This window comes from Hippoglossus hippoglossus, chromosome 7 (assembly GCF_009819705.1).
Source record: "Hippoglossus hippoglossus isolate fHipHip1 chromosome 7, fHipHip1.pri, whole genome shotgun sequence".
In the NCBI taxonomy this organism is placed as follows: Eukaryota; Metazoa; Chordata; class Actinopteri; order Pleuronectiformes; family Pleuronectidae; genus Hippoglossus; species Hippoglossus hippoglossus.
In genome coordinates, this window is record NC_047157.1 from 17,889,254 (window position 1) to 17,916,320 (window position 27,067).

The window sequence follows — 27,067 nt, forward strand, 5'->3', positions numbered from 1 at the left end:
AAAAAATATTTTGTAGGCCATGGACATGCTACAAGAATGAAAATATAACGTTTTTTATTTTACAATATTTTCGTTGTAATTTATCTGACTTTAATGTAATTAAGATTATAAAGGTCTAAAAAAATGCAAGAAAGGCACAAACTGAAGTACAAATAAATAAATGAATGTAGAAATAAATAAACAAAGAAATAAACCAAAACAATGACGGTAAATTAATACATTGAGGAATTAATCGATAAATAAATAAATAGATAGATAAGTAAATAAATGAATAAATAGCAACAGCATTTTGAAAAACGTATTTATTCATTTGTGTTTTCCTACATTTATTTATTATTTTAGTTATGTATCTATTTATTTGTGTATTTCATGCTTATGTATTTATTTGTGTATTCCTACATGTATCTATTTGTCTATTATATATATTATATTATATATCTATATGCCAGTTTTTTGTCCACACAGTATATTCTGGCACTAAATGCAACAGGTTCTTTCCCGGGCCTTTATTGTGAAGCCTCGGAGCGGAAGCCTGGCTGCTGCCCCGCTCCCGCTCCCCTGCTGGTGGTCTCCTCTCTGGGGGAAGGGCCTCGCTGGCTGCGTCCGAGAGCGGACAAACTTGCGTAGTCTCACCGCGGCTCTCTCCGTGCCTTCCCACCTCTCTCTCTCTCTCTCTCTCTCTCTCTATGGACGACCGGAGGCGAGAGGAGGACGCGGGGATTGTTGTCGTCGGGACTGCAGCGTCTTTCCGGGCCAAGGCGATGATTTAACCACCGGGGGGAGAGCGACGAGAAAAACCGGGGTCCGCGCCGGGGAAACGGAGACACACGAGCGGAGAGGAGCGGGCTCAGCCGTCGGAGATGTGCGGTCGGGCCGAGATTGCGGCGGTAGGTACCGAGCAGCACCGCGGCCCCTGCGACGTGTTGTTTTTCCCTGTTGAGTTTTTCCTCCGCACGGTAAGACGAGCACAGAGGAGGGGGGGAGCGGGACGGAGGCTGCGGCTACCTGGGCTTGTTTCTGCTGGAGAGAAACCACCGGCCATGATTCCTTCCTCCGGCCCAGCAATGCTAACCCTCACCGGCCCCGTCTCCACGCCGTGGAAACAGCCAGGCGGCTCTTGTTAGCCCCGCTCTCCTGCTACTCCTCCTCTGCCGCCGTCCAGCACCACTGCTTCGTTTTTTTTTTCTCTCTCCATGAATAATGTGACGCCTCGTGAATTCAAAGGAAACTTTGTTCTCCTCTGCAGCAGGTTACAGGCCTGTTGTTCAGTCGGACTCGGATTAAAGATCCCCGCTGCTCCGTTCAGGCTCAAACCTCTGTGGAGAAAGTTTACATGTTGGGATCAGCTCCATCAACACGTTTCCTCCACGATCGAGGCTTTTATTCGGGCTGCAGCTGTCATTCATTATTGATAAATCTCTGTCACTGTAGAGACTTGACAAGCTGCCATTAGCACAACACACTGTGCAAACCTTACCCATGGAGAGAGATCTATGAAATCCTGCATGAGATGAAAGATTGAAGTTGTTTGCTTTGTATACAAACACGATTTCTCTGTCTTAACGTGATCATAGACACTTTTCTATAGATGCAAAACAATATAGCTGTGGTTTGTTTAATATTTAAGGTCTAATAATGTAACTCTATACGAACACATGAATTAAGTGTATATTTATGTATCAATACACACATTTTACAGAAAGACTTATACATTTCGAAATTAAACATGAATGCATGTGTGTACATATATATTCATATTTGTGTTTATTTCAAAAGGTACTAATCTATTTGTAGGTCTTTTTGTTAGGTTAATTTTACAAAATTAAAAATGATTTTGAAGCAGGAAACAGTTTTTTTTCTGCTACACATTTTCCAGTATGTTTGCAGGCGTATGAAAGCACAGTACATGTAGAGTAAGGTTTCCAGCCTTATTGAAAACGTGTCGTCTCTTCACTGGGGTTATAATGTGTGTACAGTGCCGACACACTAGAAGTCTCCGGTGATTTGTTGTTTCATGAGTTTCCCCCTCTCCTGCTGTAGGTATCCCTGGACTGAGCAGATTGTTCTGAGAGGAAACGGATAACAAACAGGGGAAGTGAACATGGCAGGGACCTCGGGCTTCTTTTCCAACGGACCTGTTCCGTGGATGGACAACGACACGGAGATGAACAACCTCTACCGAGACCTGGAGCTGGGGACAGTGCTGACGCTCTATTACTCCAAGAAGTCCCAGCGGCCAGAGAGAAGGACATTTCAAGTCAAGCTGGAGACCAGGACTATTATCTGGACTCGGGGCACGGATAAAATAGAGGGAGAGAGTGAGTAGCATGCAAACACAAAACATACACACGAACTGGTATTTTGGTTGTACAATGCCGGCATTCATGCCAGAAATAGATTGTTTACATACATTCAGGAATATGACAGTTACAACATGTTGTGAGGTGCTTGAATGGCTCAGAATAGACTTGGTCTGTACACATGATGACGCGGTGGTATTGTGAGCATCTGGAGAATCGTGTCACTTCCAAAATCTTTTACATCCTTCAAAATATCACAATGTTATCGAGGAAATGCAGTAATATTGGTTATGTGACACTTTTTTAGAAACAAGGATTTGAAATGAAAGTGAAACCGGTAGATGCTATAATGGCTCATTTTACTCAGATAAAGCAGTGTAATAAAAACATATTGCTTATTACCTAACTGTGATGCAGCATCCATGACCATTAAAAAGACAACGTTCAAGATATAAAACATTTCTGAAAAGAAAATACCAGTTATGCTGACATGAATATTACAAGTTTTAATTGAGCTGTTATTAGTAGATGAAAGTGGCTTTTCGGTCTTGCTAAACTTGATTTGCTTTGTTGATGTGATTGTTGTTTATCATTTAGATAAAATAAAAGTCCAATGACTAGTTCAAAGGAACAGCCAGGGGATAAATCACACCTCAGGTACAAACTCAGGGTCAACAATCAGAAGAGATATTGCTTCCCGGAACACTTTTTGTTGCATTAATAGGAATATGTTGCAATCTGGGAGGAAGCTGAAGCTCAGGTTAAGCTTTAACAAAACAGTGCATCTAACCGGGGATGTGCTGGGCTTCGGCGAGTCGTTAATTCATCCGTCTGGAGGGTAGCAGGATGCCTTGTGCACAGCTGTACTCTGCTCCGGATGCAACAACAAGAGCACACGCAGACACACAAACACAGAAAAGAGGACAGAAGTCTTTGGTGGGTTTTTTTCTTCTTCTTTAACACAACAGTATCATCTTCTCTGTGATGAAGGGTTTCATACTCGTATGAGCTCATAGCTGCCATCCGATACTCCTGGAGATGTGAAATTGGCCTCAGCGGCTCATTAATGCACAGAAATAGAATATGAGGGTTTTTTACTGGAAGTGTGTGATCATTTGGGAACGATTTGGCCCGCTGTATTTACCCCCCTTATCAATGGCAGTGAGAGAACGGCGTCGATTAACTGTGGGAACGGCACTCTTGCTTGTTGCTAAATATAAAAGCTGAGAGGTGTTGGCCTTTAAATTCTCTCCTCTCTCAAATTCGTTTCTCTTCTTGGTGCCATCATCGTAAAATTCTAGAACAATGCTCTCTTCACATTGTATCTCAATATGCTGTAAATATCATAATGCTGGTCTGTATTTTGACGAGGCAGGATGTGGTCTTGCAGAGCGATTTGGTGGTAAGTGACGGGATGGAAGCTGTGGCAGGGGACATCACAAATGGAAGGCCTTTAGTACCTGACGCATACAATCAGTGTTTTTCAAATGAAATCCCTTTTAGAATGTCAGATGTCGAAATATGTTACTGAAGACACCGCAGCAACGTAAACATGACTCATGAGCATGTGAGTGTGACCCGGAGACAAACTCATGTTAGAATGAGTTAACTGACATACCTAATTAATGCCATACTGTATAGATAAAATATAGTATCACTAGAGCTAGAATGATGCCAGCCTGATACAATGACCAATATTTGCTTCTGACAGATACACACTCTATTGGCGGCTTGTAAGTTACACGTAGATATAAACTGGTGCTGTCTAATACCTTCATGATGGTTCTAATGTATAATGAATTAGGTTTAGACAATCAGCTGACCCATCTCCTGATCCATCAGGGTATTTTGAATGCTTCAGATCGTCCTGTGTTCCAAGGAAATTGGGTTCTATTACTTTGTCGAACCCCATTTATGACAGTGAGAAGCTGAATATCCACAAAAAAAACGATGTTATGCATTACAGCTCAACCGCACCACAATCAACTTCCTCCTAAATGATCACACAGTAGAATCAACACGTCTCTGATACAGTTTCTACAAGAATAGCACTCAGTAGAGCTCATATCTGCACCAAGGCCCAGCAGTCCCTTTAAATTCAATCAAGCTGCAACAAATTTCACACACTCATAGATATCAGTTCACTCAATATGCCTGATCTTCTTCATTAAGGCCCAGAAGTTATTCCCTGGGAAATTGGTGAATATTCCTGGATTTGCCACTTTTATCCTGATCCACGCAATTATTGTATATCAAGTTTTCGTGGAAATCCATACTGTAGTTTTTGCATAATCCTGCTGACAAACCAACCAACCAAAAAGCAAGCAAACAGACAGGGGTGAAAACATAATCTCCTTGGCAGAGGTAATAAAAACTGAACATTATAACCTTCATCAAGGCCGGATTTACTGCAGGACGGTCATAATGGACTGGATTACTTTGTGAGTTATTGCAGAGGTACTAAACTTCCAACATAGTTTATATGTCTGCTGTCGAATACTTGATATACTAAGATAGTTTGTATACCTACTTAGGAACCCATAGCATTTCGTTGTACTGTGCACTTGTCTCGTGTTTGGTCTGAATGATAACAGAGTGAATCTTAAGTAACGATCAGCTGGAGGAATCCCTATCAAGAATCAATGGTTTTAGGAAATGCGATTGTCTGATGTACCCGTATCTTAAAAACTAAAATCTCCCATCTATATCAGAATCCGCCTCTGAAAAAAGAAATGGCTATAGATATCATAATATATATTGTTACAACCATATGAAATACATCTACCCTGATAGATTTGATCCAGCATGATTTAAACCAGATACAGAGAACCACTCAGTGAAATACGATTAGAGCTTGTGGACAAAATATTACAGAAATACAAGGTGGAGCATCGCTGCGTTTTATGTTCTTCATGAAGTTAAAGTTTATAAAGTATTTACAAAGCACTGGACACCATAACAGGCTTAAATATAACAGAGACACATGTCTGTGATTATCATGAGTCTGAATATCGGCCTGTGCTGATACATCCATAATGCTTCTCTGATAACCAGTAAATTAGATACGAAAATACCATTGACATACTCCAGATTTATCTTATTAATGATACTACAAACTACTGCAGAGTTGATTGAGCAGTACTGACTCTAATAGTTGATTATTATGATTATTTATGGCTTTACAGTTAGTATTTTGAATTACAACTAAAAGAAATAGCCAGAACATTGATTTGGTTATCAGCAGAAAAATAATTGAATCTATTTTTGTGATCGTTTAAGACAAATTAGTTAATTTTTCAAGCAATAATGACAAAACGTCCTTGTTACTGCTTCTCAGTTGTGATTATTTGCTTCTCTTTTTAAAAATGCTGTATATAACTGTAAGCTGAATATGTTTTGGCTTTGGATGGTTGGTTGATGTCACCTTGGATTCTGGGGAACTAGGATGGACATTTTACAAACTAAATAATTAACTGAGACAATACTCATACATGCATAAATCTGTATTCAACCGCTATAAGTTTTTGTACTAACTTGAATGGTGAATTGAGCAGAGGGAAATGACGTGTCGTAAAGGGAGGATTTTGGGAAACTGTGTGATATCAGAGTCATAATGGGCCCATATTGATCTGCATTTAGCACCAATTAACGTTCATGTGGAGAGCTACATCCTGGAAACTCTAAACCACAAAATGTTCAAGAAATCATCCAATAGTTTTTGTTGACTTCTCAGTGATGTAAATATGGATGGAATTACCTGTCACTGGAAAATGTCGTCACTCTGACCTACTTTTTCCATACCTCCCGTAAATCAGTCACACGCAGGCTTTGTCGCCTCAGACGTCTGATGTCATTTCCAACTAATGCACATCTCCTTTTTTCTGTCGCGCACTTGGCTGTCAGCCCAGTGCATCTCTGAAAAATGTATCGGCAAATTAGCGGGACATTAACCCGCAGGGAGCGACAGGGTGTTACAGCGTGCGTCTGCCTATTTAGATTGTTTATGTCTGCATGACAACATTGTAATAAAAATCAGGTTGTCACTGGAAATCAAGCGCAGCTCCAGCGATGACTCGCTCCTTTTACACTGGGCTGGAAAAGAATCCATGTCGCTGCCTGACAGTTGTTTGTCAGGAAACTTAATTCGATGTGGTATCGAGGGAGCTGATATGATCCGCTGATGTGGAAGTGCACTCTAAAACAGTTTCACGCTGTGGGCTCCACATTTCATTTTATTTACAGTTTTATCTTTACAATATGGCTTTAAATACTAAACACACGCAATAAGGGCTGCAAAACCATCATTTTCATTATTGAATAGTAATATTGATAATTTTCCCAATGAATTGTTTATAGAATTTTTCCTAGCCCAAATTATGTAGTTTAAAGATTCTTGTTTTGTCGAACGATCCCAAAAGCAAAAAAATATTAATTTCCAATCAAATATGACAAAGACAAGAAGGAAAGTAGTCGATTAAAACACTCATAGATACATTATTCTGTCAGAAGACTAATTGATCTTTATACAATTCATATCAAAGCTATAGATTTTTAGTGGATACTGTGCAGTTGTATTTGTTTCTCCTCTGCAACACACAATTGACGACAGCTGTTGTAATGCGCTGAATTAACTGAAGGTGCAATGTGGATTATTAATGTAATCTGGGTGAGGACTGACACTGTATACCAATCAAACCTGTTTTCTGGCTGTAGTATCAACCTGTCAGTTTGCAAGAGTCGGCACCAACTACAGATCTGTAGATTCACTAGATAGTCAAGGATTGAAATCCCAGTGTTGCAACCAACAATTATTTTCAGTATCAGTTAATCATTTGATTTTTGAAATGTCATAGAGAAATGGTAACAAGCCCCCATATTTGGTTCTGAGACTCAGCCCCTGTGAGGGGGAATGGTAGAAATGTTGTGGAAGGCAGAGGCGCTGGAGGAAGTGTTGGTGTGTGCTGCAGGATGCCTCCTCTCATCTCCTTCGGTAAGGTTACACCTCTGGCTATCTCTTTATTTCCTGCATCTGTCTGAGGCAGGCACCAAATATTTGGACTCCAGTGACTAAAAGTGTTTTGTAACAGATCAGCCTGTCAAAGCCGCCTTGCTCTGAGCGGAAGTCTGCAGGCCTGTGTTGTCAGTAAAGTAAACTGAGATATGATGTACGATCACAGGGCTTGACTAGGTGAAATTTTGCATGAGAAGACGCACTGGGGTTTTTTATGCTTCAGAAGAGAACACGCTCACTCTCACCTATACGTGAGCACAGATGTGGTGTGTAGGCGACAAAGGCACAGGATGTGTGGTTCGGGTGCAGGAAGAGGAGCAGGAGCTGAAAAAAGTGTGTCGGTGTGTGTGGGTGTGTATTTAGCAGGAGAGTCCTGGCTGTAGGTCTTAAACTACTAGTGGTGTAGCCCTGGTAGGAATCCATTAAGCTACTTTACAGCCCACATGTAACTGCTCTTTAATGCAATCAAGACAAAAATAGCCCAGTGTCATAAAACGTTGGATATATAAAAGATATGCGTTAGGGAGGCAGTGTTGTAAATGGCATATCAGTGTTGTAACCTGTGCTTTATGCCCTTTGAATTTAAAAAAAACTCTCTTTATACCACACACTTAAGTACATTGCGTCTGCGACAGGTTTGATACCTCTGGCGTACAGATCAGACCAGTTCCAGTATTAACTGGTTTGTGCGAGTGGCTCAGGCTGGCTCTTGTTTTCAGCTGAGTGTGGCTTTGGTTGATCTCAGTGGTGAGAGACCAAGCTTAATTTGCGTTCGCTAACATGGTCATAACTTCATATGAAATTCAAATCTATCTGTATGTGTCTTTGTGGTTCAAGTCTCAGCTTCACTGTTGTATGTGATCAAGGGGCTTTAAACTCATACATCTTGGTCTGTGTATGAGAACTGAGGCACTGTTTTCTGAAATTATATTATAAAAACTTTGTGAAAGTGTTATTTAGGAGCATTTTCATGATGATATTCTTCTTTAACAAAATGATATCATGCAAGTTATTATTTCCAAGCAAATTGTAACTTATAATAACACATTAACAAACACGTTAAGGACAAATTTTTCTTGCCCAATGTTTTTGAACATGTAGGCCCCAAAAAAATCTGTCATGTTTTGTTTTAGTTTTTTGCATAGCCAAATTTGGACACAATTTTATAAAGTGTTGCTCCCTTGATAAATCAATCATCAAGAACTGGGCTGAAACAGAATGAATTGATTATGGACTTTGTGAAATAAAATCAAATTGAATCTGATGATCAGTGCTGATATCTGAATTCTGAACATTGTTTTATTATTGTTGTGTTTTTCATATGATCGATGTTTCCCAGTCGTACTGAGGAGGTTCTCTGTTTTTGGTAACGCTTGTATGTGTCTCTCTTCCTAGTTGACATTCGGGAGATCAAGGAGATCCGTCCTGGACAGAAGTCGCGTGACTTTGAGCGCTATGTGGAGGACTCTGCAGCGCGGCTGGACCAGGCTCACTGCTTCGTCATCCTGTACGGCACCGAGTTTCGCCTCAAGTCGCTCAGCCTGGCAGGTACGCACAGAGACGTACACCCATTCAGATACAACCAGCACATCAGTATTTCACCTTTGCATCATATTCTGAACAGGAATAGTTCTGCTAATAAGGTTAATAACATAAACCTCAATCTGTCAGCCATTAGCCTCAAAGATGTTCAATGTTTTTATCAGTTACTAGTTTTTTGTGTATGTGGCTCTTGTGTTTGAGTAAATATCTCAGAAGGTCGAATCAAAATTGCGAATATTAAGCCAAGTCCATTTGGCTCTAAGATCACAGATCACACAACGTCACCCTCTATTCTTAGACCCTTATCTCGTGCAAGGAAAAATACCCCGCAAACAAAACTTCAACTTTCATTCCCCCTTTTAAAAAGTAAATCGTGTTTCTTTTTTCCTCAGCAACATCTGATGAGGAGATGACCATGTGGGTGAAGGGGTTAACCTGGCTTGTGGCTGACACGCTGAAGTCACCAACCCCACTTCAGATAGAGAGGTAAACAACACTAATGTATATACACACCATATCCAAAGTTATTGATGTGAACAGACATCATACTTTCTCTTCTGGTTGCTCCATGAATTCAATTTAATGTATTTTTTTTTAGGTGGTTACGTAAGCAGTTCTACTCGGTTGATCGCAACAGAGAGGACAGGTGAGTCGGCTCAGTCAAAAGATGAAAACTGCAGAGTTAATCAGATCGACCTCACAGGAAATGGCCATAATTAGATATAGCTTGATTGTATTGTGCACCAGTCGCGCACCTCTCCCCGGTGCAACATCTAGAGCAAGTCGAAATCAGACTGGTATGTGTGTCTGCTGAGTGCTCAGTTGAGGTGTAGTGAAGGAACTAAGCTCTCCGTCACACACCAGCACCTCTTCCTGCAGCAGGAAACAGACTGCAGAGGATGGAGGAGATGCACAGAGATGTTTGGCTGCTACATCCCTGATGAAAGAGCGAGCCTTTGTTACGCTGCTAGGGTATTGTCTGCTCCGGCCAAAAGTCCAGGCTGTGTAGTAAAAGTGAAGCCAAAGATACTTAGCAGAGCTAGTAGGGGCGTGCGTTTGCTGGTGTTCAGTGTGTCTACGTGTGCGAGTGAGCACAAGTGCTCGTGCTTATTGTACGTGCATGTCCATGTTTGTGTTTCAACCAAAAGTGTGTATGTGTTTAGGATATCCTGTAAGGATCTGAAGAGCATGCTGAGCCAGGTCAACTACAGGGTGCCCAACATGAGGTTCCTCCGAGAGAAGCTTCCGGTAACCACCACCTAGTTATCACAAAGCTCCCCCACTCCCATCTCTCTGACAATACTATCGCATTAAAAGAGAAGTTGGCAGAGACCAAAGATTTATGATTTGTCGTTAACCGTCCTGTTTTGCTTTCCCTCTCGCGTCGCCTCTTGTTTTCATAGGACTCCGAGCTGAGGAACGGAGACGTGTCCTTCAGTCAGTTTGCCCAGCTCTACCGCAGCCTCATGTTCGACGCTCAGAAAAACGTAAGTGCAGTCATTTTGTGTATCCACAGATGGTTCTGTCCCGGCACTTTCATCCCCCTGCTCCCCATCTGATGCCCTGCCAAGGCGTACCCACCCCCCTCCCCATCTGTCTGCTCTCAAATGGCTGTGAGATCAATATGCACCAGTTAAAAACCCAGCAAACCCCTTTGGTGGAGGCCATTAGGACATGGACACACCCACACATACACACACACACACACACAGACACATGCACTCAGATGAGGAGGCAGGCAAGCTGTGGTCAGATTAAATGAATGACCTCAGTGCCCCCCTCACCAAGTCTCACCACCCAGCCCCCTACAGGATGTCTATGTTCATCTTTTTTAAACATCAAAATAACAGCACTTTGAATTACTAACTGAATTTTCCTTTTTGATCAATCCTGCAGATGGAGATCCCGTTTCTACAAAGGTAGGTCAGAAGTAAACACACACAAAGATGCTGAATCTTTCTGCTGCGTCACAGGTGACTGAAGTGAACCATTACTTTCTCTGCCAGGTTTATTGACAGACCAGAGCAGAGGATGTCCCTGGAGGATTTAAAGAGCTTCCTCCTGGAGTCTCAAAAGGTAATATCTGTGGGCCTTTGAACATTTATTTTGTCGCAGATGTGTTTCATTCGCATGCCCCAATACATCTGTGTTTCTATGTGACTCCAGGAAACGTGGGCCACAGACAACAACAGTGTTCAGGAGTTTATGTTCGGCTATCTGAAAGACCCCCTGAGAGAAGTGGAACAGCCATATTTCCACCAAGACGAGGTACGCGCACTCCCACCGCCTCTCACATTTTCATTTACCCCCTTTTTTCTCACTTCTTTTCTTACCCTTTGCTCACCAATGGAAATTTTGATTAAATATTCGTCAGTTATGTTTTTCCGAAGACCCCTGCCTTTGATAGTGTGGGCTTAAGATCATCTAAATTTACCACAGCTAGCCACGATCTCGGCCTCAAGCACCTCCTCCCACACATAGAAAAGGTTATTGACTGTGGCGCTGTGTGAGGGTTCGGCAGGAGGCGAGGGATGCTTTTTGTGGTCAGAATAAAGCTTTGATTGACAAACGAAAAGAGGCTCGCACCAGGAGCCAGCCTGTGGGAGTTGGTGCAGTCTTTCTGTGCCCCAGCTTATAATGTTTACTGAGAATAATGCCTAAAAATGCCTTAAAAAATGTATATAAGAAGAAGTGCTGATAGGACAACATATTCCACCTTCACTGTTTTTGCACAGACTGAACCCCAATGTTCAACCTCTGGACTCTCAGACCACAACCCTGTAGACCTCTGTCATACATACTGTGACTTATCTGAAGTGCTAAGTCTGCAGCTTATCACAACTAAATCCAAATTATTTAGCTGATGCATATTCTGTATCTGTGTAAAAAGAAAAGAATCTCATTCATGACTGACTGCCTGAGGCTGCAGGACAACACCACTAACTTGTACTACTTGTTTACGTGCAAATGTTTTTCCCACAATGCCGCTGCTCTGTGGTTTCCAAGGCATTTACAATTGTTTTGTACTCTTTAGCAAAACATGTGTGCCACTGTAGTATCTGCTTATAGTTTAGATGGATTATTGTATTGAAGTATTTGATGCAAGTTCAGTTACAGATGTGATTTATATATCGATTGAGCTTTTTTTTGGAGACAACAGTGATTTTAAGAGACACATCACTTGTAAATACAACACAAAACCATTTGTGTCTTATGTTGCAGACACAATCTCAACATGTATGTGTAAATCAGATGCTAATAGTGTGATCTGCAGGAGGGCTTCTCATCCACCCCAAGTTTACACATTTTTGTGTAACTACCTGTTTCTCAATTGCCTTGGAGCTGCGAGCCACCAGATTTAAGTTTCTTCGCGGTGCTTGACTCTGTTATACTTGCAATTCTTGTTATATTGTGGTGTGTCTTTATATCTAGTGTAGATCACATGCCGTTTGAAAGCCCACATTTGCATTCTCAGCCTCATTTTCATCATTCTCCTCTGTTCTGTGCAGTTCCTGACGTATCTGTTCTCCAAAGAGAACACCATCTGGGATTCCACCCTGGATCTAGTGTGTCCCGACAATATGAACAACCCTCTGTCCCACTACTGGATCTCCTCCTCGCACAACACGTAAGAATGAGGCAATGGAGGACGTGTGTGTTTACATTCAGTTCTACCAATTTTAATTACAGCCTGGGAACATTGAGGGCTGGCATCCTATCTTGAAACCTCGAACCAAAGAGGGCTTTTGAACTGGCTTCATACATCAGATAAAAGTGTATTATTTGACAATTATGTCCCAGAATGAGATCCAGGCGTGTCTTTTGCAGGAAAATGTATTTTTCCTCCCATTGAAAAGTGTGTGAAAGGCAGTTCAAGTGATAACTTTCTGTATTAGTTGTGGAACAATACTTGGCTGGCAAGGACCGGAGCAGTGGAATAAAAACTTCCACGTTGCTTTGATTGTGTTTGAATTGACCGGCTGAATGAGTAACAAAAGAGAAGGAGCCCTTTTGATTCGGCACTATCAATGAGCTTCGGCCACCACCATAGAGAGTGTGTGTGTTTATGGTACAGTCTCTGACGTGTGAAACCTTTTGAGGGACTGGTTAGATGTGTGTTTTTGTGTGCGCACGTTGACATTGCTCGTTTATTTTTAGCTACCTGACGGGAGACCAGTTTTCCAGTGAATCGTCCCTGGAGGCATACGCTCGCTGTCTGAGGATGGGCTGCCGCTGCATTGAGTGTGGGTATACACACAAACACACACACACACTGGAGTTTCACTACACATACAGTAAATAACTACCCCTTGACTTTCAACCTAATAATTAACTCTCATACCACTCTGGCTTACATTTCCACTTTTCGAGCAGCTGCCGCACCCTTAGCCACACACACTTACTATTACATAACCAAAGATTACTAACACCAAAGCCTTGTCGAGCAGGTTTCCTTAAGCAAAAAAAAGTTAACTTTGCCTCAAACAAAAGAAAACAAACACAACATAAACGTCTGCATCTTCAGGTTTAAAGGCCTTAAAACTCTTCTGTAACTTCCTGTATATTTACATCTGTCTGTGCAGTACTGTCGAAAGAAATTACATTGCAAGCACGTGTGTGTGTTTATTTTCAGTGGATTGCTGGGATGGTCCTGATGGAATGCCAGTCATCTACCACGGACACACCCTCACAACAAAAATCAAGTTTTGTGATGTCCTGACCACCATCAAAGAGCACGCCTTTGTCACCTCTGAGTAAGTCTTCGTGATTTCCTTTACAGTGATGAGATGAAGGAACGAGATAGCGCGCACACAGAAATATCAATCAACAATCTGGACAGGCTGCAGTGGCATCACTCATCGTTGTAGTGTTTGAGAAAATAAGATAAGAAACTGACACCTAAGCGCAGATAAAGAGTTTGACGTGTGTTTGACTCTGGTCCTCCCTCAGCTATCCCATCATCCTGTCCATCGAGGATCACTGTAGTATTGTGCAGCAGAGGAATATGGCCACTTACTTTAAGAAGGTGTTTGGAGACCAGCTGCTGACCAAGGCGGTGGATATCGCGGCAGACGGCCTGCCCTCACCCAACCAGCTCAAGAGGAAAATCCTCATCAAGGTCCGGAGGCACTTTTTTTTTTTTTACCAATTTTTGTTACAGAAGAAAGTATGAATGGATGTTTTGCACACTGTGTTCCTGCAGCATAATGTGTCTGATTGTATGTCCTCTTCTTCCTCTGTCCGTCTGTGCTCCTCTCCCTTCGTCATCTGCAGCATAAGAAACTTGCAGAAGGCAGTGCCTATGAGGAGGTGTCCACCTCCACTCCCTACTCAGAGAATGATATCAGCAACTCCATCAAAAACGGCATCCTGTACCTGGAAGACCCAATTAACCATGTAAGCACATTCACTCGGTTTTCGTGGAAGAAGGAAGAATGATACAAATAAGCTTCTAAACCTGTCGTTTATGTTTTTAAATGTATGTTTATTTAGCTGTAATAAACATACTCATACCTACACAGTCCACTCAAACTAATCTAATCTTAATCCCAAACATCTATCATATCATCCCATACATCACTCTAACTGCTTTATTTTTGTGTTTGCATGTCTGTTAATTAGATCTATATTTGGTTTGTTTTGTTTTATGTTTTTTGTGTCGCACTATTTCACTGAAAACTAAAAAACGATCTAGAATGACACAGTAGAGCACATACTTCAGACAAGGCCTAACAGTCTCATACTCATAGATATTGGTCTTTTAAATATGAGTTATTTTTGTTCATCAAGATGAATGATTGCCTGGGAAATTTGGGAAAATGGCAAGTAACACTATCTTGCAATGTTAAATAAAAAAAAAACTGATTTGATCTTTTCTTGGCCATGCCCCTTCCTTCTCGTAGAAATCAGTTCTTCAGTTCTTGCATAATCCTGCTGACAAAACAAACAAACGGAAAGCGGGGTGAAAACATAACCTCCTTCATGGAGGTAGAAATGAACAAATCTAAAAAAATAAACGAATATGAGCTGCTTTTCTTGATCTGTTGAGTTCTGTTTCTTGCTTCTTGCTTACTTTGGCTACTTTTCAGTGCAACACATGGATCCTCTCAATATTTAATCAAAGTCTTTCTCCCTGTATCCTTCCTCATTCCCTCTCAGGAGTGGTATCCTCATTTCTTTGTCCTGACCATGAGTAAGATCTACTACTCGGAGGAGACCTCCAATAACCAGGGAAACGATGATGAGGAGGAGCACAGAGAGGTTAGTAGGCCTGATCTGCTGTCTGAGAAGAAAACTTGAACCAGACGTTGCACTCAATTCACACAAAGTATGAGCAATACTTGAATTCCTGCATGGGTTAGAGGTAACTTTCATTTAGAGAACTCGCAGGGCTTTTACAGGATCAGTTTCGGAACATAATGCATTTTTAAGTGTCTTATTTTGTAATAGCAATGAGCTGAATATCATCTCCCTCTGTCTTCTAACCTCCCAGGTGTCCAATGGTATGGACCAGCACGTGACAGAGAAATGGTTCCACGGGAAGCTGGGCGCAGGGCGAGACGGGCGGCAGATAGCCGAGAGGCTGCTGTCGGAGTACTGCCTGGAGACTGGAGCTCCTGATGGCTCTTTCCTGGTCCGAGAGAGCGAGACCTTCGTGGGAGACTACACGCTGTCATTCTGGTATAATGCACATACTTCTACATTTATAAATCCTGCAGACTTTACACAGACTGTGTGTGCACTTGTTTGGCAGCGATAGTTCACTGCGTTTACTTTCATGGTTAAATAAACATTAAACCTCTTAAACTCAGTGGTAATATTATTTAGAAATGTAATTGAATATTTTTTAACTCAAATGTTTAAGCAGTATTAAGTGGTACGTTTTTCATGGCGTCGTTTTTATTAAATTGAATGTGAATTGTTGCCTGTATGGTGCTTTTGTAATATGACTTTCTGTATATGTCACTGGAAAACTCTCCCATTCTCATTGTGTGTGATCTGTAGGGTTAAACTCGTGCAAACTGATTGACACGTGCAGATCAATCACTGTCAATCTCCATCGCTAATTGAATGTGGTCGTTGTCACGGTCTAAAATGTGATCATTCACCTTCTGTCTGCAAATGCATAGACTTTGCATGAGAGGAGGTATCTCACAGCTAATCAATCTGTTTGTATGTGATTCACACACAATGCATGGAAACAATGTGTATATGCTCGGAGTGCAGCGTGTTCAAGGTTAATAATGGGGGCAGGGCTTTTCAGCGAGCTCTCACTTGGTCATAATGATGCAACAATGACCTTCTCTTTTCCTCTGTCCCACTCTTCTCTGCACCAGGCGGTCAGGGCGGGTGCAGCACTGTCGCATCCACTCGCGTCAGGAGGCCGGCAGCCCCAAGTTCTACCTGACTGACAACCTGGTGTTCGACACGCTCTTTGCCCTGATCACCCACTACCAGCAGGTGGCGCTGCGGTGCAATGAGTTTGAGATGAAGCTGACTGAGCCGGTGCCTCAGACCAATGCCCACGAAAGCAAAGAGTGAGTCCTAACACTGAACTGACCTCCAGTGATGACAGTGCAGACTGGTCGCTGACACTTTAATGTATTAGGATCCTTAAATTAATATTTATTGGTTTATTTTTTCTTCTTCCCAAGGTGGTACCATGCAAACCTCTCCAGGAGCCATGCTGAGAACATGTTAATGAGGGTTCCTCGTGATGGGGCTTTCCTTGTCAGGAAGAGAGCAGAAGCCAACTCATTTGCCATTTCCTTCAGGTAACTCAGTCCTCCCTTAATGTCATAATAGATTATATCTCAAGTTATCTGTTTACTTTCTTTTAATGTACGAGGAAGAGTGTAGAGAAATACAAGTGGTTGAGTTTATAATTGATATCATGTCTCTGGTTTCTCCACAGGGCCGAGGGTAAGATAAAGCACTGTCGTGTGCAGCAGGAGGGTCAGACCGTGGTGCTGGGCACCTCAGAGTTTGACAGCCTTGTAGATCTCATCAGCTACTATGAGAAACAACCTCTGTACCGCAAAATGAAGCTGCGCTACCCCATCAATGAGGACACACTGGAGAAGATAGGCACTGCTGTAAGTATTGCTATGAAGTCTAATGCACTTTTATTAGAGATTAATAAGAATAAATATATAGAATAGTTTGCATTCTGTGGTAAAAAAAAATCTGCAGCCAAATGAAAAGACCTGTCTACACAATCTATTTTCTAACAGGAGCCAGACTACGGGTCACTGTACGAGGGCAGGAATCCAGGTTTCTACGTGGAGGCCAACCAAATGCCAACATTCAAGGTTAGAGTTCACATTTTGAATTCTGCACATTTTGACCAGTGTGTGTGGTGGAAATTTTGAACATTTGTCAAAGCCATGTGTCTTGTCTTTTCAGTGTACGGTCAGGGCCATGTACGAGTATAAAGCCCAGAGAGACGATGAGCTCTCCTTCACCAAAAACGCCATCATCTCTAATGTGGACAAACAGGAAGGAGGATGGTGAGTGGCTGGAATAATGAATCATCCATTCAAACACAAGGTCACTGCCAAGGTCTGGACCTAGACACTGTCCTATCCTGACCCAGAGCTATAACCAATGAATTATTCAGACTCGATACATGTTGACAGAGCATTTCCGTCTTAATTGCTGCAGCTTTTCTAGGCTCTGGCTTAGCGGCTCTGGTCACAGATCAATTGCATGCGTTGTAAATCAGAGATGAAAAAACTAAATGCGATATTAGAGCTGTTTGGACTTTTTTGCCAAACAGTATCTTTATTTATTTTTAGATGGAGTAATACACTCATGACGTTACGTTTAACTTTTATCAAACTAAGCTCTTTATTTTAACATCACATATCTTTATTATAGAGGACTTAGATTTATTATCTCTAAATTCTCTGAGACGAATTTTAATTGATATCCTTGATTTAGACAATAAAATATAGTTGTGTTAAATTTGAGCTAACTGATACAGGTATGGGACCATGAGATGAGCTAAAAGCCCTTTTTCTAAGATCTATTAAGAGGTGTTAAGGTCACATTGCATTTTATCTTGTATCTCTCTCTCTCTCAGGTGGAAGGGCGACTGTGGAGGGAAGAAGCAGCTGTGGTTTCCTGCTAACTACGTGGAGGAGATCAGTCCATCAGCAGTGGAGCCTGACAGAACTGTGAGCATCAAACCCCCAAACTGAGAGAAGCCTACAGCTACACATTTGTATATTTAAAGTGAAATAAGTGCCCCCCGCTCCCACAGGGAGGTCAGGCCGTGTCGCTCATCTGTCAGTTATCCACGTGCCACAGAGATACATGTGTAAAGTGGATTATTACTTCAAACAGGGCGATAACTTCTATCTTAATCCTCGTCTTTTCTGTCAAGCAGGAGATAACAGAGAACAGCCCCCTGGGAGATCTGCTGAGAGGAAGCGTGGACGTCTCTTCCTGTCAGATTGGTGAGTGGCCCCTCCACTTCCTGTCTGACTGCAGGGTTGCAGAGCAGGGCAGTCACCTTGCCAGAGGCCAACCTGCATTTTCTGGCCGTCATATGCTTGCACATAAACTCAGGACTCTGTTTCTTTAACTGCAAAAGGACACTGTCACCACTTTGTTTACTTTCTTTTTTTTTTAATCCATTATCAGCCTCTTCTATTATTAATTCTTCTCCTTTCTGTTTTGTTATTACTCGTGCTTTTCTAACAGCTCTGTATTTGATATTTTATTGACATCCTCCAATCCAGTCAATACACAACCCATTAGTGTTGGCACATGCTGTCCAGGATTGTTGTGTTCTCTGCTAATGAGTTAATACTTGAGCCTGTTTCTGTTTCTCTGTGTGTGTGTGTGTGTGTGTGTGTGGGGGTGGGGGTGGGGGTGGGGGTGGCTCTCTGGCTCCATGGCTCCATGGCTCCATGGCTCCATCTAGTGGTGTGGGAAAGATGTAATTATATCTTTCCGAACACTTTGTTCCATGGCTTCCTTCATAAGACCACTGGCAGAGCTGCAGACGCTGAAGCCGTTGTTTTCCTGTGGAGAAAGTGATGATGCTGAACCTTGAGGCAGGACTGCTGTGCTCAAAGTTCAAAATATTTCAACTTCAACACTGTTCTCCTCTGACCTTTTGTCTGGAGAATATCTTTAAATCAAATTGAAGATGTACAGGAGGTTTTAAACATGAAGAAAGTGTTGGAGTTACCAGGTTACTTCTTAATTTGATTTATAAAAAATGACATCAGCATAAACGGAACCAGAGCTGCGATGGTTTGTTGATTCATTGATTAGTCGATTGATTAGCTTTTTTTGATAGTATGTTAATTATTTAAGTTGTTTTAAAAGCAGTATTTTCTCTCCATACCTTCACCAGTTCATATGTTCTTTTTTTAATTTTTCTTGCCCTAGATGCTCGATTTTTTGTTTTTACATAATATATATATTAAATCATTTCACATTTGGGTGGCTGGAGGAAAATACTTCAAGTAAAAATAGGAAAGTGGAACCCATAGTTTTTGTCCTCTTCTCTATTTTCCTAACCATTGTCTCTTTCTTCTGTTCAGTTGTGCGTTCTGATGGGAAAGGCAGCAGGCCCCACGTCTTCTCACTTGTGCCGAACACCTCCATGCGGACGGGCCCAGTGCTGGATGTTGCTGCCAGCAGCCAAGAAGAGCTCAAGGAATGGGTGTTCAAAATCCGTGAGGTCACCATGACCTCAGAGGCAAAGGTAACTATACTGTATGAAGTGGCAAACAGGAAGTGCAGGCCGGGACTTGCCCATGCCACAGTGTGGGTTTAAAGAGCCAGTCACGACTTGCACTTGCCCTGTAATACCCCTGACTTGTATTTAGGAAACACTGATTAAGCAGTAAGCTCATGTGGTATTTCTCAGCAGTTACACACTCACTCACCTGGAAGCTGTTTTGTTTTTCCTCGGTAGAATCACTTGAGCAATAGTTGTTGGGAAAAGAATGAATCCTCAGGCGAGCATCTGCTCAGGGCCCAGGGCTGGGGTGGGGACAGAGCCTGGCTTAGGGACTTTAGACTTGCATCACTGCTCTTTGCAGATGTGGTTCGGTTGACTTCATCAGAGGGTGACCTTCAACATGGCCTGGGGTGGTTTGCAGCCAAGTGTTCTGGATTAGATTCTGCAGTCCATATGCAAGTGGCTGTATATGTCAATGGGAAATGCAAGTGGCAGTAGGCCTTTTCTTTCTCTGCCGTAACGGTGGATTGCTCTCTCCCGTTTTGGTGTGAGTTGCTGCCCCGTGTGCAGGAGTTTTTCACAAGTGAGCGGAGGATCAGTGTGGTCATTGTACCTTTTGTGGCGCGCGCGCGTGTGTCTCCTCGTCTCTGTCGCTCTTCACACAAACAGATGATCACATGTATTTAGTTATTAATCAAGGATGTCTGGTCACTGATGTCCTGGCTCTGCGTGTCTCGTGTTGTGTGTTCCAGATGATCTGCGTGCGCTCAAAATGTTGGGCTTTTTATTCAATGTGTTTTAAATACATGTCTCCTAAACTCTTGAATTAATCAAACAAACACAAAATAAACTTCAAGTCCTGTACGTGTCCTTATAAGTTAGGGATCGTGTTTATTGTTAAAGTGAGCGCAGGTCAGTGGGGGAGTGACGGGTTTTACGGCACGGTACAAGGTACCCACGCCGCCACTGCTAAGTGAACCTGACAGTTCATGACTGCACACAGTGGGGAAAGTATTCACAGAATTGACCGTCATGAGCCAGATTAAGTCGGTTACAGGTTATAAATGTCGGTTTCGATACATTTTTTGGTTAATTGCCCAGCCCTGATTTAAAGTTGTCTCTGTGCACAGCTGGAAGAGGGGAAGATGATGGAGAGGAGGAAGAAGATCGCACTTGAATTATCCGAGCTGGTCATCTACTGTAGGCCTGTGCCGTTCGATGAAGACAGTAAGAATTACACACACACTCAACATCAATCAATATGTCCAATACCAGTACAGGTGGGTCAGGTCTGTCCTTCTCTCCCTGCCGCCTGTAGAAATCGGCACCGAGCGGGCCTGTTTCCGGGACATGTCATCATTCCCGGAGACCAAGGCAGAGAAATACGTCAACAAGATCAAGGGGAAGAAGTTCCTGCAGTACAATCGACTGCAGCTGTCCAGGATCTACCCCAGGGGCCAGAGACTAGACTCCTCCAACTATGACCCGCTTCCCATGTGGCTCTGCGGCTCCCAGCTGGTAGCGCTCAACTTCCAGACCGCAGGTACCGTATCTACCTTCTGTGTCAGAGCCGATAAACAGTGTAGACAGAACCTTGTCTAACGCTTTGATTACCTTCCCTCTGCTCTTTCCCCACATTCAGACAAGCCCATGCAGATGAACCAGGCCCTGTTCATGTTGAACGGAAAGAGCGGCTACGTCCTTCAACCGCCCATCATGAGGGACGATAGCTTTGATCCGTTTGACAGACATACGCTACGAGGCCTTGATCAAACCACTCTAGAGATAGAGGTACAGTGATGCCAGGATCCGACTCTGTGTTTGCATGTGTGATACAATAATAGAAAGGTTTTCAAACTGTGAGGCACAAAGGGTACTGAGATACTTTACAACCTTTGGCACCTGATTGCTGCAATTTGCTTCAGAGCTAATCCTCCTTCTTGGCATCTTAACTCAGTCTTATATGAACTGACTTGAGATATATAAATATATTCTTAGATTCAGTTTGACATTTTCTTTCCTCACTTTCCAAGGATATAATTATCTCCGATGTCCAGAGCGAATAAACAACCCTACACTTTCTAAGAGATCATAGAAGCCTTGACAGAACTAACCCACAGTTGTATTTATGTGCTGAAACAAGTGAGAAGGTCTAAAGCAGTAACTCGTGTTCCTCTTCTCCTCCCCAAAGGTTTTGGGCGCCCGGCACCTGCCCAAGCACGGACGTGGCATAGTCTGTCCTCTGATCGAGATCGAGGTGTGCGGGGCAGATTATGACAGTGCCAAGCAAAAGACTGACTCGGAAGGTGAGAGCTGCCAAGGGTCAATGAGTTGTTAGTGTTTACTGGACACGGTATCCTCATGTAGTTTCCTGTCTGGTCCTAGAAAAACAGGAAGTTGTACAAAACAACCGAGCCATGTGTGGGAACAAAAAGGGAAACACGGTGTGGACATAGATCTGATAAAGCTCTTGTCAGGGTTTATTGTTTGGCTTTGGAATTGTATCTGCGATTTTAAGTGTCATGCCAAATTTATGAATTATTTATATATAAGAAAAACCTATATGAGAATACAATATTTATTGCTTTCTGGAGAAATTATTTTTGTTTCATGCTTTTCTGTATCTGATGATGGTTTATTGCTCAGAATTACTTTTTTGCAGACTTTTTCCTTGAGACAAGGCATTAATGTGACTTGGCAGATGTGGAGGTATTCCCACAGATGTGGAAACACATTTATTTAGGAGTCGGCAGTTCTGGACAGTAAATTCTGACCTGAGCACAACCAGCATTATGTTGTGATAGTTTTATGTGTTCACTTAAATGAGGATCTCCAGCACCCTCTGCTATTTTCTTCTTTTTATGTATGTTCCTCAGTATTGGTACCGTTTTAAAATCTATATATAATGCATAATACACATTTTATCAGCTCAGTTACTGTAGTATAATTTCATACACCACTGTTTCACTAGTTAAAGATTTTGTTACGACACATTTGCTGGATCCATATTTAACATTTCTCTTCTCCTTCCATCTTACTTTGTTTGTGTTCTGCAGCGGATAACGGTCTGAACCCCACGTGGCCCCAGAAGCCCTTCCAGTTCACTGTGTGCAACTCTGCATTCGCCTTCCTACGCTTTGTGGTTTATGAGATTGACATGTTCAACGACCCAAACTTCTTGGCCCAGGCCACATTCCCCATTCACGGTCTGAGGACAGGTAAACACAAAGATAGTTTCCTCTCTGAGACGACCACAAAGATCCCATTGCAGCAAATCTGTGCTGTAATCAAAGTCTTGATGTGTCACCAGGTTACAGATCCGTTCCTCTGAAGAACAGCTACAACGAGGACCTGGAGCTGGCCTCTCTGTTAGTCCACATGGACATCATCACAGGAAGGGTGAGCTACTGTTTGTTACCGAGCCGATCCTCAAGCTGCTCCATGATGTCACTATCAATAAACACTCACATACAAACATAAAGGAGACGCAGGGACTCGAGCTCCACTGGTGGATTGTATCCCATGAACATCAGTTATTTACTGGACTCACCAAAACAAACTATCAAACAAGTAACTGACTGTAAAACTGTTGGTTTATACTTTGTTTAATTGAACAAAAATAGGACAACTTCAAGAAGTTATTACATGTTAAATGCTTTACTGGTGCTAATAGGAGGACAATAGTAATAGACAGAGACAGACGAGCTAGTCCCCCTGGTTCCAGTCTTTAAGCTTTGCTAACCAGCTCCTGGTTTTAGCCAGTTAGTTAGTTAGTTAGTTAGTTAGTTAGTTACACTGTACCAGTTTCTTACCAGGAAATCCTACTTAATACTGAAGCCCTTAAATCATTTTATAACGAGAATTGCTAAACACATACAACTTTGTCTTCAGTCTCATCTAAACCACCCAAAACATTTAAAGCAGACTCATCATTGTGTCATGTAACGTCGAAATATTCTGAGCCTGCATGCTGATTCTAAAGGAAACACTTGAACTCTGGAAACTCTGGAGTTGACACAAGCATCCTCTCTTTCCTCCTTGTTCTCTCAGGATGAGAACGGAGAGGTTCTGAGCCCGTTTCTTGCGGTTGGGGCCACGCCAGTGTCAGCATCTGCCCAACCAGGCCGGGAACGGCTCGGGGACTTGAGCTCGGTGTCTCCGACCTCCTCCAGCATGTCTGCTCTGCCCCAGTCGCCGGCCCAGGCCATGGCCTACGCGGGGAGGGAGGGTTCCTTTGAATCCCGCTACCAGTCCCCTCTGGACGAATTCAGGGTGCCCCAGGAGACCCTGCTGGACCACATGGACGCTCAGAACAGAGGGTAAGTGTGAGCCGCGCTGCTTTTTGGTGCGTGCAGGGACTTTGGAAGCGCAGAGAAGATTCTAGAAGTCCTCCTCCTGTCTTTGTCTCCACCTCAGGAATTTGCGGAGGACCCGTGTGGGTGGAGAGAACCGTGTCTAAGTCCAAGGCAATCAGGACGAATTTCTGTCGCACCCCCCCACCGCCACCATCACCTCAACCCCCCTTACTCCTCCTCCTCCTCCTCCTCACCCTGTCGCCTCCCCCCCGTACCGATGATGTCACTGACTGCTGTGAACACTGTTTCCATGGAAACGCCCACCACCGCTTTGGCCTACATTTCAGGCAGCTCTCCCTCCCTCCATTTTCCAACACCCACCCCTCTGTCTCTCTCTCTCTCCCCTTCCTCCCTCTCTCTGGCGCTCTATCCCCGGCCTGCCTCCTCAGTGCTCGCCTGAGGAGGAGAAGCGACTCGGACATAAGAAGAGGGGAGGGTGTGTGTGTGGGGAGGGTGGGCGCTGCGAGGAAGCGGAGCACGGCGGACAGGAAGAAGAAACGGGACATTCACAGGAGAACAAACACAAGGCTGAACGAGTTCCAGCTCTGGACGGGTCATTTGCGGTGCAAGTCGTCCTCTATTGTGTATTAAGTGTGCACAACAGCTGCTTAGTTAGGAGGCTTTAGAGGAGGGACAGAGACGGAGCTCAAAGAGGTATCAGTTTGAAACTGTCTCCCAGTTAACTTTCTTTGATCTACTCTATTTGGCGTATATGAACATATATATTTATTCCTGCTATGCTGTTGGCCAGAGAACAGCTGCAGCTGACCTGCTCTCAAAGAGCTCCTGTATCCATGTTTTTAATTATTATAATTATTTAAACCTTTAGACATTCATAATGTGACTTTTTTATGTATGTGTAAAACATGAGGGCTCTCTATGGCTATTTTTAACATCTCTCTCCTCTTTGCTTTGTGGAGGAATGAGTCTCCAGTCTGACACAGTAATCCTGGAGGGATTTTACATTTTTTTATTTTTACCTTATTTTTTATTTTTTTCGGAAAGGCATCAGGAAGAAGTCATAACCTGTTGTTGTTGTTGTTGTCGAAGCCGTGGGAGAGAAGGCAGCAGCTCGTTTTGTCTCGGAAAACACTCAAACACACACACAGTCATTTTTACTTCAGCTAGTTTACATTCCAAAACAGACTGCACATCATTCCATTTTCCTGCACTGCAGACGCCTTCGGAAACCACACAACACATTCACACATCTGTCTCACTCACTTCCAGTCTTACTCCTAAATGGTCATGTCTATTTGAAACCTCACTCTTTGTTAAAGCAGGGACACAGTTTGACCCTATGAGGGATTGTGTTCTGAGTGTTTAATGAGGCTTGTGGTCAGAAAGGTTTGATTTCTTGCTTGTATCGTCTCCCCGCGTGTTTTAATGGCAGCACGCTCATCTCGTCAATCAAGACAGAGTTCAAACGGCTGCAGGCGAAAAATGACAATACTGATTGATAATAAGAAGTGTTGAGGAAAACATTTAACACATTTTAAAACATTTTCATTTACTGGGAACGTGGTGAATGTTTCACATCCATCTGTACACCATGAGTGAATATTGGAGTTGTAGATTGTAGCACAGTTACACGTTTAACTGGGCAGCCACGTGTTCCCCGTATTTATAATTGAATGTTTTGTAAATGCAGATATTTTTACTCACGTTTGTATCTTTAAAACAAAAGCGACGGCCCCTTTATTCGATTACTGTGACACAAGTATGTTTTAGTACCAACAGATGTCTAAGCAAAGGTGACTCTCTGCAACCAGCTTGTTTTAGTTTGTGCAAAAAGAGTTTTTACATGTTTGGATGAGAAATTTGTCGACAAACTCTAAGCAAGTGAGAAGGTTTGCGTTGCCAAAGTAAGGTGTTAAAAAAACAAAACGACTACTAGGCCATATTGTTTTGCAGCACCACACAGATGTAGGGAACTGTGTTTGTGCTGCCGTTATGTTCTGGTGAGTTTTGTCACTAAGCAGCTTCCCAGAAACCTGTGTGGGATTTTAAGTTCCAGTGCCACGAGATACAGTTAAATGGCCACTGCCCATGAGTTTATTTATGATGAAATGTACAAAAATTGGGACTTTATCTTGGTGAACGCCAAACACTGCACTTCACAATTCATCGACCACAACTTCAGACCCTCGCTCGGCCTCCGACTCACAAATGTTCAGACTTCTGTTGGGGTGAAGGTTGGTTTCCTCCTGAATGTGCAGGGAGCTCTTCATTTCCTGTGTGAGAGAGTGTGTTTGGGAGGAACAGGCCGAGCCGGAGCTTCAGACTTGGTTGTAGCTGTAGCTTTCTGTGGCTGATAAAAGGTGCCTGAGGGAGGGGTGGGGGGGCAGGAGGTCTGGGCCTCCATATAACTGACGGTGTTACCTTTCCAGGTTTGTATCAGAAACAGTGTTTTCTCTGTGTGTGATGATATATGATGTAAACTCAGTATTGCCGCTCAGTGCTGAAACACTGAGACACACCTAAGCCATATGGTATGATTTAAGGTCAAAGCAGGGACAGGAGTGAATGCTTGAGGACTCACTGAAACTTTTGTGGCATCTTTTTTTTTAGTTTATTTTGCGTGCCATTATTAAACCCAAAGTTCCTCCATATTACATTAACTTCTCCAGCGGTCCATGAATGGTATTTTTTTTTGTTTTTTGCGGAGAGCTCTCCCTCCAGTGCTGCATTTCTCTTACTGTCTGCTAACATCTATACGTGCCTCCATCTTTGTACACATCACATTAAAGCCTCATCATTCACGTGCCCCCGCTGGGCGTAACTAGCACCTGCACAGCCATGGTACACCCACTCAGGTGTGGTCTCTTCATTTGGACTGGTTGGACTTCACGTCAGCAGCTGTGTCTGGTTGACATGTCCCTGACTCTCCTGCTGTACGTGTTGCAGCGGCATCAACAGACTGTAAAGAGGTCAAATCAGACAGAATGACTTAGAGCGCCTGTGTGTGGGTGTGTTTGTACAAGGCCCTTAAGTGTCATTTGTTCTTTTTGTTTTCAATCGTGTCTGTTCCGTCTCATTTACAGTCGCCTTTCTGTAACGTGCCTAAACTATGGAGAGGAAAAGTATTCATTTTAATTTTGCCTTTCATATGAAACATATTCAAGCCTGAAAAGTAAATAAAATACTTACTACTTTA

The 27,067-nt window shown here is 42.8% G+C and overlaps 1 protein-coding gene across 1 annotated transcript; it reads left to right on the forward strand.

Moving 5' to 3' along the window:
• Positions 1–580: 580 nt before the first annotated feature.
• plcg1 (phospholipase C, gamma 1) lies at positions 581–27,067 on the forward strand. Its single transcript, XM_034590387.1, has 33 exons — positions 581–887; positions 2,041–2,318; positions 8,707–8,859; positions 9,246–9,339; positions 9,452–9,499; positions 10,017–10,101; positions 10,257–10,340; positions 10,750–10,772; positions 10,860–10,929; positions 11,020–11,121; positions 12,363–12,481; positions 13,012–13,097; positions 13,487–13,607; positions 13,804–13,972; positions 14,128–14,250; positions 15,013–15,114; positions 15,347–15,534; positions 16,191–16,391; positions 16,509–16,628; positions 16,769–16,949; positions 17,088–17,165; positions 17,260–17,363; positions 17,939–18,032; positions 18,245–18,314; positions 19,413–19,576; positions 20,686–20,782; positions 20,874–21,098; positions 21,198–21,346; positions 21,747–21,861; positions 22,612–22,773; positions 22,866–22,954; positions 23,606–23,874; positions 23,972–27,067. The coding sequence occupies exons 2-33, from the start codon at positions 2,102–2,104 to the stop codon at positions 24,012–24,014; spliced, it is 3,945 nt and encodes a 1,314-aa protein (XP_034446278.1). The 5' UTR covers positions 581–887; positions 2,041–2,101; the 3' UTR covers positions 24,015–27,067.

What these genes read in the sequence shown, in the direction of transcription:
- plcg1 (XM_034590387.1), top strand. Translation starts at nt 2,102, where the DNA reads ATGGCAGGGACCTCGGGCTTCTTTTCCAACGGACCTGTTCCGTGGATG. An exon ending in GGATAAAATAGAGGGAGAGA is followed by an intron (nt 2,319 to 8,706) that starts GTGAGTAGCATG and finishes CTCTCTTCCTAG; the next exon opens with TTGACATTCGGGAGATCAAG. An exon ending in CAGTGGAGCCTGACAGAACT is followed by an intron (nt 18,033 to 18,244) that starts GTGAGCATCAAA and finishes TCTGTCAAGCAG; the next exon opens with GAGATAACAGAGAACAGCCC.